At 39.6% G+C, this 12,066-nt stretch overlaps 1 protein-coding gene across 11 annotated transcripts in view; it reads left to right on the top strand.

Moving 5' to 3' along the window:
* EPHA6 (EPH receptor A6) overlaps positions 1 to 11,699 on the top strand; it is a 779,380-nt gene extending 767,681 nt beyond the window's left edge. For 10 of the 11 annotated variants that reach the window (XM_070582909.1, XM_070582911.1, XM_070582908.1 and 7 more), the window contains 2 exons: positions 7,997 to 8,146; positions 9,147 to 11,699. In XM_070582909.1, coding sequence (XP_070439010.1) covers positions 7,997 to 8,146; positions 9,147 to 9,261 — 265 coding nt within the window. In that variant the 3' untranslated portion in view covers positions 9,262 to 11,699. Of the gene's footprint in view, positions 1 to 496; positions 768 to 7,996; positions 8,147 to 9,146 lie in introns of those variants that run through there. The other variant, XM_070582907.1, reaches the window with a different exon arrangement.
* Positions 11,700 to 12,066: the final 367 nt, after the last annotated feature.

The raw sequence follows: 12,066 nt of genomic DNA, 5'->3' as shown, positions 1-12,066 counted from the left end.
CCTGTTAACTCCCCTTTACTCTCCTCTCCCCAGAGCGGCAGGCTCCCTCACCTGGCTGAACTGACGAAACTCTCTCATCCACTAGGCCATGTGTGCCCCTTGTTTTTTTTCTGAGGAAGACTGTCCCTGAGCTAACATCCGTGCCCATCTTCCTCTACTTTATATGTGGGATGCCTGCCACAGCATGGCCTGCCAAGCAGTGCCATGTCTGCACCCGGGATCTGAACCAGCAAACCCTGGGCCGCTGAAGCAGAACGTGTGAACTTAACTGCTGGGCCACCAGGCTGGCCCCGACCATGTGGTTTTTATTCCACTGTAATTGGCTTTTTCTCAAGAATTCACTTGAGAAGCTTTCGTCCTTTTTCTTGGCATAGTAAGAGGGGAAGAAATTAAGGCTACAAAGAAGGATGAAGTGAAGCCCAGAGCTTAGTCTTTTTATACTAGCATATTGAAATTTCATAACCTTACACCTGTAATCTTTCCTTCCACAAAACAGAACACCAACAGAAAACACGTCGGCCAGAGAAGGCTTTCATTATTGGATGGCTAGTCCTCTTGTGCCTGACACGCTCCCGGGGAGGACTCAGAGCTCTGTGCAGCTCCCAACCTTCTTGCTCTCTCTCTTCCTCAAGAAAGTAGATGGATATATGAGTTTTGTTATATAAAATGATATTATAAGTACAACTTAAATCCAATTGGTTGTAAAAAATAATTTGCACAGGGACCTATTAATACAGTCAGTCATCCTTTCATAAATGTGAGTTTCCAACTACCTTCAATTTCCTTCGTTCTGCAATGACGCCTTATCGCCTCCTTTCAGAGAATTGTCTGTAGCTGTCCCCTGGGGCACAGGCCCTGGGGAGAAGGCCCTGCTGAGGCCCCAGCTGCCTGAAGAACGTGTCAGGAGCAGTGCCTGGCTGTGGCCTTTCAGCCACTCTCGCTCCCTGTCCCTGAGCCTCACATCAGTCCTGTGGCTACTCTCAACCCCAAGTCACGCCTTCTCCCGTGGAGCGCAGGGTGACATCTGGGGTCGGGTAGTTCAGCAGCACAAAGCGGACTGATGACTGCATGGGTGTCCCTTCACCCAGCCCTCCCTTCCCCACCCCACCTACACTGTCCCACATATTCCTTCTCCAGCTGCCTCAACCCAACCCCTGTTTCCTCAGACACTGAGGCCGACCAAGTGCACTAGGTTGAAGTCAGCTGGCCAGTTCCCTTTGGGACAGCGCTCCAGCGTACTGGAAAATAACACTCTCCTCCAGTCCCTGCTCCAGGTGCCCAGCATGTCACTGACAAAGAGTTTTACAGATTATGGGCTTCTTGACAACATCAGCTAAAAGGTGGCATCCGGGGATGGGCAGCAGTTGACCAGATGGACCAGTCCACGCTAGTCTTCTGCCTCGGAAATCACATTCAGCTCAGGCCAAGGCTCTTAGGAGTGTTCTCGCTGCCCACTGTGCCATAGGTGGAGATCTTGTAATACTTTAGCTCTTAGGAACTGAGCCACCACGTTCCTTAGTCCATATAAACCTACTGTTGAACTTTCGAGCACTTGGCTTCCAGTAACCGGAGAATCAGGAAGGTAGGGAAAAGCTCAAACCAGTCCCGTAATTAGGAACCTCTGCTTTGGAGAACTGAGTGAACATTACAGGACTAAATGGTGCCACCTCGCTTCCTCAGTTAGTAGAGCAGCTAGGATGCTGTCTTCTGAGGGCAGTGGCTTTCAACAGTTTGATAAACATCCTCCCGTTCATTTTGAAAAGCTCTTACTTACCACTACCTGAGCTGCACAGAATCAGCATATGCTAAGTTGTTTGTCTGCATAGACCTAGTCACGGTCAAATTGTTTTGTTTGATTTTTGTAACTAGCACTCTTAATGATGTTTTTCATGACTGAGAAATAACGGACTGGCCAAAACCAGCATTGTAATTGAGAGATTAGCAAAGCTTTGTGGAAGGAAGACAGAATATTAAATATTAATCAGGAAGTGTGAAACTTCTACCTTTAGGAAATCTAAATTCAATTCATGTGAACTGTTGGTACAAGATAATGCTAATGCTAATGTTAATACCAATACTGATGCTGACTCAAATTCTGGTGTACAGTACCAACAGGAACTGTTCCTGCCATTTGTACAGAGCCTACCATGTACCCATTGTTGTAGTAGGCAAATTTGTCTTTGAGGTCCTTTATCTCCACCCCTCAGACAGGGATATGGAGAATCACAGAGGCTGATGTCTCCTGGGCACCCAGCAGGTAATTAGAAGACCAGGCATTGGAGCGAAGTTCACTGGCTGCAAAGCCCTTGTTCTTTCCACTACACAGTACACAATCACGCAAAGGGCAAGAATTTTCCCAGTACGGCACTGTTTCAGAAATATGATTATAGGAGAAGACGGTACATGTTTACATTTCCAGATAGATTTTCTCTGGACTAATCAGACTTCACAGCTGGGGTATATTAAGATCCCAAAAAGAATTTGAAGTGGGGCACAGCCTGTGATTTTATGTTCCGCTAAGCACAGACAAGGAGGTGGAGATGCGTCCTCATCCCTGGGAGTAAGTAGCAAACACATAGTCCGTACGTCTGCCCAACATCCACTACAGTGCTCGCCCCTTGAAGAACAGTGCTTGGGAAAAGAAAGTAGCAACTACAACAAAACGGAGATATGGGGAAATATGGCAGCAACGTCCTTCCAGAATCACATCCTCAGGCATCTTTGTAGACTGGATTTTTCCAGTGTTGGCAAATACGTGCTCTGCTGCTTCTCCTTGTTGTGGCAGATGTCACTAACCATCACACTCTCCCACTGAGCCCACTGCTGCCTCCGTCTCCCTTTCAAGACATGTGACAGCCACTCCCAGTGAATCGTAGTTGGCATGTGATGTGAAATCTATTTCTGTCCCTGCATTATTTCCTCACAAAAACAGGCTCTCCTTGAGGTTCGCTGATCCATTAGTCTGGCTGTAGGGACCCTGTGCTGGGGGCTCGCAATTGTGGGAGACTTTAAAACAGGATTATTTCTCCTCTGCTTCTATCCCTCCTGATGTTGTCACATCTATAATTCTAAAATTTGCTTTGAGTTTTATGCCTGCCTACTTCCTACCAGTTGTCAGCCTTATTATGAGAATTAAATAATCATATCAATAAAGCACCTGGAGACTTACTGAAAATAAAAGGCTGACAAAAAATAATTTATGCTCCCTATTCAACCCTGTGGAGAGTCAGACTGTTACTGCCCACAAGCATGAAACGGTCACAAGATATATAGGATAGTTCTATGCATTTTGGATTTTATAACATTTTGAGTAAAATTACACTTTAAAATTTTAAAAGAATATCAAAATACTTTAATTAAATTTGTGTTCAAGTTGACCATTAGGCCTAATTGTAGGAGGGGCAATGTTTTCTTTTTTATCTGATTAAATAAATTCTTCCTTCAAAGTTTAGATAGGTAGTGTGTGTATTAGGAGATTATTTTATGGCTTAACTAGTGTGACGTGGAGTCCCTGGGTCATGTGAGGAGAAACTCCTGTACAAGCAGTGACTGTGACTAAGGCGAGTGCTGCTGTCGTGCTCCTGGGTCCTCTAGCCCCATGCTCCCCCACTCCTCCATAACTGCCTCTTCCTCCATGCTGAAACCTTTAAAGACAGAGAGAAGAAGGCGTTTTCACAATACAAGGAGTAAGTTAAGTAAACAGCACATTCATTGATAGATTGATTGACCATTACATCAGCAGGCACTTGCTCTTCCATTTAATGGAATTAAATGAAAATAGATTATTCATCATGAATCAGCCATTAGGTCATAGACTAGACTTTTCTGTAAAGAATATTCACGTCTAAATCATCACTTATTTAAAGAGTTCCTGTAATGCTTTCAGCATTGTGCTAAGGCGTACAGAAAATAGAAAGATATGTGAGATATGGTTCCTGCCATCAGGGAGTTTTAACTTACTCTTTAAAAGAAGAAAATTCTGTCTTATGGATTTTTCCCAAGGAAGTAATTCAACTGGAGCAAAAAGATACATGCTGTAAGACTGCATAATCTTCTACAATAAAAGAATGTTATTAGCAATCTAAGAGTCTAACTTCAGGAGATTAACAAGTTATTAAGCATCAAGATATAGAATATTATACACTCAATTGAATAGTAGTTATGAAGACTGTTGAAACGTGGAAAATATTCATAAATATGTAAAATAAGGGCAATATGAAATAGAACGGACACTATCTGTGCAGTCCCGCTGACCATATATAATGTAAGAGCTGGGGTAAAAGCATGAGTAGATAGTAAGAGGAGAAGAGCTTCAAACATGTCAGGGTTCATATTAAAACATGATCTTACCTGCACTAGTGTTTCTCAAATTCTAACCTTTCTCTGATCATTTTTAATAGATCTATTACTAGTATATTTACATGATAAATATTAAACATGGAAAACTTTTAAGGATAAAAACCTTCTTGCTCTTTAACGGCAGTTTTGATCCCTGTTGACAACCTATCTAAGAACTTTCTAAATTAAAACTAGTTCTACTGTGAACTCCAAAGGCTCGGTAGAATAACCCATCAGTGCTGTGCATTTTTTCGTATTTGGATGTGTGCATTCATTGCCTTGGAGACTGGATCATTTTGTCTTCTGGCTAGACTCCAGCCCTTCTCTGATCTCAACTGACCATGATTCCTACTGGAGCCCCAGTTCTGTCCCCTCCACATTGTTCCGAGGACACCAGCTGACCCACAGTCTTCCGTTCTACAATATGGGCTTTGTCTCGTGTGAGCTGCAGGTCTTGCTGCAAAGACGTTTCTCACGTGGGCAGCTCCCACTCATCACCAAATAGCAGAAATTTCTACATGCTCAGCAAATAGCAGGCTGAATTTATCATTGTACATGGTTGATAAGAAAGGGCATTTATTGTTTATTAGATGATATTCCAGAGAATTCATGTGAGGGTGACGGTACTCATCCCTCAGGCAGAGAATAGCAGCATTTTTCAGCTTCGTTATAAGATGAGGTGAAAGAAAAGTTATTGCACAGTGGCTGTGAACAATGAGGGGACCCTGACCTTTCTAAATCAACTGCCAGGGCAGCAGTAGAAAGGCCAAAGAGTAACTAGGTCACTAAAGATGCGCGGAGGGAAAGGGAGTTGCGGTATTGAAACATTCTGGGAGCAAACAGTGGATGCTTTTCAACAGAGAAATCGGCCATTTAAGTCATTTACTATACAGAATGCCCTTCCATGACCTTTCTATACTAAGGACATAAAATTAGCACATTACATTTCCACTCACCAATTATAGGAAATTGTGAAAGCTCCAGAGTTATTCCAGCGTTATCTCAGGAGAGAGAGGTGGGAGTGGCCTGACTGTGTCTGCTTCAAGAGTGGCAGAGGGGCACGGAGGGAACTTACCAAGTACATTCTTTTAATTTTGTTCAGTTTCAACAAACTTCTTTTACAAGTAACTAAAAGATAGAAAAGCCACACTGTTTTAAAATAGGACATTCAGTTTTCTAACATGTATGGTTTTATTTATGTTGATAAGCAATAAGGGTACCCAGGTCATTTTGATATTTAGACTTAGTGCACTTCCTACGGCAGCTTTTCCTTAACGTGCCCTCCATAGAAACTGGGCAGATAATTTAGGAAGATGATGTAGAGGCCATTCTCAATCCTCTTATATACTCACACTGCCCATTAGAATTGTGAAGACTCTGAGAAATGCCACAATTAAAAACCCTGTTTAACTCTGTTTGCCATGGAGACCTTTATTATTTTGTATTTACATATGAATTTTTATTTTTTTGATAATACTGATTAATATAAACACTTCTAGGAAACAAAGAAATATAGCAACAATTAAAGTATTTATTGTTAGATGCTATGATATGACTAATCTTTGTTTAGGGTCAAATCATAAATTATTCTGATATCAATTAGAATGAAACAGCCCACAATCAAATAGCATTGCAATTTGTAACACAGGAGGAGAGAATGTGGCTTCACAGCCTCCAAATAGGAAGGATGGGAACAGAATTGAGAAGTGGTAAAGGGACCCTTGTCACTGTTAAGGGTAACCAGACTCAGTATGGACAACAGTGGAGCCACAAGATACAAGCATTTAGTTTATTCAAATTCCAATTATATGTAAAGAGCAAAAACCCCTGGGTTTCCCCATCATCTCTCGACACCCCCAACCCCACCTTCAACTGGACCCCACTTTAGAAAAAGGGAAGTCAAGGCAGCAATCAAAGAAAAACCTAAGAAATGAATTCTAGGCTATTAGCAGGGATTCTGCCCTGGACTGTTCCAAGGGGCATCTTTCAAAGTCTGCGGGACCGCACAGTGTACAGCCTGTATGGCCATGCATAACGTCTCTGGCTTGTGTGCTCCTAAAGACCCAGGTCCTGGTGATTAGGTGTAACTTAAAGGATTTTTAAGGGTAATTTCAATTGTTAGAGGTTTTCAATTTTTACCTATGCACTGACCTTACAACCTAGCTCCCACTCCCATGTGTTTTTAACAGAACATTACCAGGGTTATATAGCGTGCATATCCCACTCTGCTTCATGGTGGAGAAATGCTTATTTCACGTGGTTTAATCAGATGTGCTCATATACTACCAGTTTCTGGTTAAAGCTGAAATGGTTCAAATGTGAATGGTAAGAATATTACGATGAAATATTCCAAATATGAATGTTAAAATCTATGGCTAGTTAAGTCTCTTTGAATTCTTTAACTCTTTAAAAATTAAAAACAAAGTAAATGAAAGTTGGATTAACCTTCAATATTCTAATAAAAATAATTCAGTTGTTCATGTCTAATGGGGAAGCTTTTCATTACCTAGAAAATACTGATTTAGCTCAAACATCAAACATATAAAAAGACAGTTACTGCTTTACTATTTAACATGAACCCTAGACCTAATAATTTTTCAAATGATATATTTATCATCCCAGAGGGCTAATGACATGCTTGTTACTAGAGATGCACTTTTACTGCAAAGTACTTTTTACAACCAGAGAAAATATTATTAACATTAATTTTCATGTCTACCTGTAAGGAGAATAATATCATTAGTTGCCAGAAAGGCTTAAATACACAATTCTGAGGTGTTTTTACTATAATTTCTAAGGTTAATTCCATTTTTATTCTCTCTGACTTTAGCTTATATAAAACTATTTTGTGTATACATAGGTATGTATGTATACACACACATCCACTAGCCTTTCCAAAGTAATACCTTTTTATTATTTTTATATTAAAACTACAAAAATATCCCCAACTGAAATGTCCTTTGCCTCAGATCTTAGGAACACAAATAGAGATTTCCGTATCACTTGCTCTCAGACTCGTTGGTGCTGGACTCCTTCTTCTTGTGGATTTGGCCTTGTTTTGTGCCTTATTAATGTCTGTGCTTCGGGCTGTATTGCCCTCTGCTAGGATGTGTGTAAATCTTATTCATGCACTTGAGCTCTATGACAGCAGAAATTCCTTCATAATAAATAATAAATTCTTGTTGAATGTTTGAGAACAAATAAACGGAGTCTCGATCAATGAATTCTCCATAAAAACGAGAAGGCACTAGCATAGCGAATGTGACTGTGACAACGGGAAAAGGGCGCTGGCTTGGTTGCAGGTGAGAAACTGCTGGAGTGAACTGCCTGCCATAAGGTGGGGGCTTTTCCTCAGGTGTGAAAACACAATTTTACGCAAGAGAAAAGAGTAAAGAGAAGTCAGCAAGAAGCGGGCTTTGTCAAGACATATCAAGGATAAGATCCAGTAGTGACAAAAAGCAGAAAAAGACAAAAGAAACCGACAAGTAAAACTCACCAGATAAAAGTGGCTGATTTGAATATGATGGAAAATTACAGATTTTTTTAAATGGAGGATGAAAACATCAGATGTAAGAATATTGTAAAAGGAAAAAAGAACGTGGGGGATTTTTTGCTTTATCCAGCTTTTAAGTGATCTCCATGGTTTTTTTCCTTGCAGAATGCCAGAGTCCCCTGGTGAAGTTCCCGAATATCCTTTGTTTGTCACAGTCGGTGACTGGCTGGATTCTATAAAAATGGGGCAATATAAGAATAACTTCATGGCCGCAGGCTTTACCACTTTTGACCTGATTTCAAGAATGAGCATCGAGTAAGTGGTGCTAGGGTTATTACTGTCTTTAGATGCTCCACTCAGGAGACTATACATTCAAATACTATGTCAAGAATCCCGTAGTTAAACTATTTTTCCTAAGGCTACTTTGGCATTTCGACCTCTTTCCTCACCATTTCTGACTATCGTTCTAGTGAAAATTGGACATAACACTTTTAACTTCTATTCTTTGAAGGAATATGTTTAATTCAAATAGCTATTTTTAAAAAACATGCTTTCCAAAATGCATCCCACTCTTGTTCACCTCATGGACTTTACGTCAACATAGTCTTACCTGAGCATATTATTTATGATGCACATTTACTATCTTGTACAATCAATTCCTGTTATCTTCAGCAATGCAGTAACGGTAATCCTCTCATTTCAGAGCTCCCTCTCTCTGTTATAATGGTCGGGCATTTGTTCACTGTCTCAAAGATTTTCCTTTGCTGCCTGCAATAAAAATGCTCAAGATGTGCTTAAAAGACTAGGGAATAACACTAGTAGGTTAAGCCATATGAAATTCCCATTGTTTTAAAATGGTAGTGGCAATTGCATGTGGTTCAACATAATACAATGGCGTTCTTTTTCAGATTATTGAAAGACCATGAGAACTCAAATGGAGTCCACATTATAGCTCTACCCTACATACTGACCGTTTTGCCCACACTGTTGAAAATTTATATAATCACCTAAATTATATAACCTTTAGGTCTGTGAAGTGTCTAAACATACATAGGTACCTGAATTTGAAATTTTTCCTTGTACCCTTAAATTCGAAGTTAATTTGATGTATTTTCTGGCACCAGGAAGAAGAAAAAAGTAACAGACTCTTGACGTTCATTTATGTCTCTGCTTAAACTCTCATTTTACCAGCTATCCAATTTTTGGCAAATTCCTAGAGCAAATCTGACATGGTGCCTATTTACCACATCTAAACGTTCGTTTCTCCTCTCTCATCCTTACCGGATCTAAACGCCACATTCTCTCTGTCTCTCAGGGACGTCAGAAGAATCGGAGTCATCCTCATTGGACACCAGAGACGAATAGTCAGCAGCATACAGACTTTGCGTTTACACATGACGCACATACAGGAGAAGGGGTTTCACGTATGAAACTACTGCAAGCACCTGCGTTTCGTGCCTCAGCATTTCTAAAACGAAAGATACCCTCTCTGCTGATTCTCCGAACATCGCTTCACAAACCGCAGTCTCCTGTTCAGACTACGAGCGCACCTTTTGTTTATGCTTCCAACCCGGCTTTTAAAATCGTGCTTCACAGGTCCTTGCTGAACAACCTGCAGATAAAACCGCGGCCCCTGCAGAGCCGCGCTGCGCGATGGTGAATGCTCGGCACGGGTGTGTAGCTCGGTCCAGCAGTGCTGGGGACGTGCCCACGCCTCACCCTGGAGTCCGCCCGGATGCGGCTGCCTTCAGGGTGTGTTCAGAGTTTGATGGTAGATGAAAAAGAGAGAGTCGGTCTTTCTTTCATGTTTTGTGATCAAGTAGCTTCCAAATTGACATGAAATTTATTTTTTAGATAATTATATTCAACTCTATGGGTCGTTTTGTTGGTTTATTTTATAATAGTTTAACTGTTGATGCCTGATGTTGATAGATTTGCAGAAATGACTGACGATTTCATGTAGTGAATTCTTGTCAGGTGTGACTGTGGTGAGAATGGGGTCATCGGGGAGGGAGAAACACCCTGGGCTTTTAAATCTTCCAAGGCTGAGTTTGTTTTTTTTTAAATTAGCTTTATGGTGTCCTACATCTTTCATAGTAGGTGGTAATTGAGAGGTTTCTGCTCTAACCTTTTGCTAACTATGGTATGTTTCTCCACGACCTTGTGGAGGTCACGCCTGAAACACCAAGAATGAGTCCAGTGCTCTAAAGGCTCCCGTAGAGTGAAGCATGGAGTAAAACCATGGCCGTTCCCTTGTTCATCTTCACAAGTTTGCAAAAGTAATTATCAAAGCGCTGAGAAAATTAGTTACTCTCAGTAGAATTACGTTGAATAAAAGATCTAAGATTATACCCTTAGATTTAATATAAAAAGATTAATTAATTTAAGCAGAATTTTATGATAGCTATATGGAGGTCCAAGAAAATAAACACAGCTAGCTGACTGTCTGATTTAGGTGCATTTTGCAAGTTTAAGAACTTTATATTTTTTCCGTCAAAATAAGTTACATGAACATGCTGAGCTGTTTTCCAAACCTTCCAAGAGATGAGTATGCCATTGCATACTCCAAAGAGGCTATAAACAGATCCGACACAAGAGCATATATAAAATGTGTGTCAACCTGGGTCCCTACTACAGTAACATAAAAACGTGAACACAGCTAAGATGTGTTGTCATAACCTTCTCAGATGCTGCAAAAAAGACAGATATACTTTTCAGTGAGTTCAGCTGAGTCAGCTTCTCAAAGTAGTGCTATCTTACGAACAAATTCAATTATAAAATCAGCTGTTCCCTGTGAAACTAAAAAAATGACTGGTGTGCTAGGCGGAAGAGTGGGGAGCATATGTTAGAGAAAAAGAGAGCAGGTTGTCTAAAGATACTGATTTACTAAATCGGTTTTTATTTGATCTCAGAGATAAAGGTGCTCTACCCACATTCTCAAATTCCTACCTAAATTATATTTTTGGGTGATAGTAGCTTTCTTGCTATTAAAGGAGCCTCATTTTTTCTTTTTTCCTTATTTTACGCCTTGTCAATCATCCCATTAGACTAGACCCTTCCACATATTTTCTTTTGCTGATTTATCTCCTGATTTTAGCCTACCACAGCTAAATTTTCCCCATTTCAAAAACAAAGTGTATAGAGCTACAAGGAACTGTCTTTAAAATATTCCTTAAAGTATACTAAAAATGAAAAAAGTGGGAAATCCATCACTGTTTGAGTAAGTGTGTGAGAAATAGCTAGCAACGTTTTCCAGCCGTCCCCTGCATGGTCATGCCTCACTCATAGACTCTGCAGTTTGCTTGATGCATTTACACAAACCTGGATACATTTAGAGGAAATATAAAATTTCCATATTTATCTGTCTTCAAATATATATTAAATAAGAACAGATATAAAACAGATTAAATTTATTAATCATATATATTTATTTTTATAACAAAAAAGGTATTTAGAAAAATAAGGAATAGAATAATTATGGTCTTCCATAGGTCTCTGTCAGCAACATCTGTATACTTTGATGAAATAAATTCTATAAAGTATTTAAACTTCTTTGGGATGGGCATTCAGTGCTTTGCAAGATTAAAGTTCTCTGTTAAAAATTTTTTTCTTAAAGAAGTCCAGTGATTTTATTCTATATGTGGTTAACTTGTACTTTTTTTTTCTTGCCTAACATCTTTTTCTAGTATTACAAAACTACCTTTACACTTTGTCTCTTACCCCAAATCTTCTTTAAAATTTCTTTAAGTTTACATTTATATTTTCAGAACTGTAAGCATGATAATCTCAAGTGTAATTTTCAGCCTCATCATGGCTAGAGCAAGGTTGAAATGTGTGTGCAAGATTAAACAAAAACATTTTATCAAAAGATCTCTATTTCTTTACTGCCTACAAACCATGTACTCCATGATCCCAAGGGAGTTATAATGTTCAGGAATACTAACAGTTAAATTGCCAAATTCATTTGGAAATTTTACTTGAAATATTTGAGATTTACTAATGCACATATTGAGTAATTAAAACTGTTTAACATGCATAAGCAGAGAACTTAATTATAGAAAGAAAATGAGTTGCTTCCATAAGTCACAAGCCTTCAGGAATAATCTTTGATAACAAAACTATGCATATACATTCATGTACCTGCTTTATTTTAAATTTCTTAATTTATACTACTGAGGGGCTTTGCGGATTTTGAAAATCAGAGAGTTGAAGAAACCATTTTCATTTTATCTTCT

Source organism: Equus przewalskii, chromosome 18 (assembly GCF_037783145.1).
Source record: "Equus przewalskii isolate Varuska chromosome 18, EquPr2, whole genome shotgun sequence".
Taxonomy (NCBI): domain Eukaryota; kingdom Metazoa; phylum Chordata; class Mammalia; order Perissodactyla; family Equidae; genus Equus; species Equus przewalskii.
This window is presented reverse-complemented; position numbering and strand designations above follow the sequence as displayed.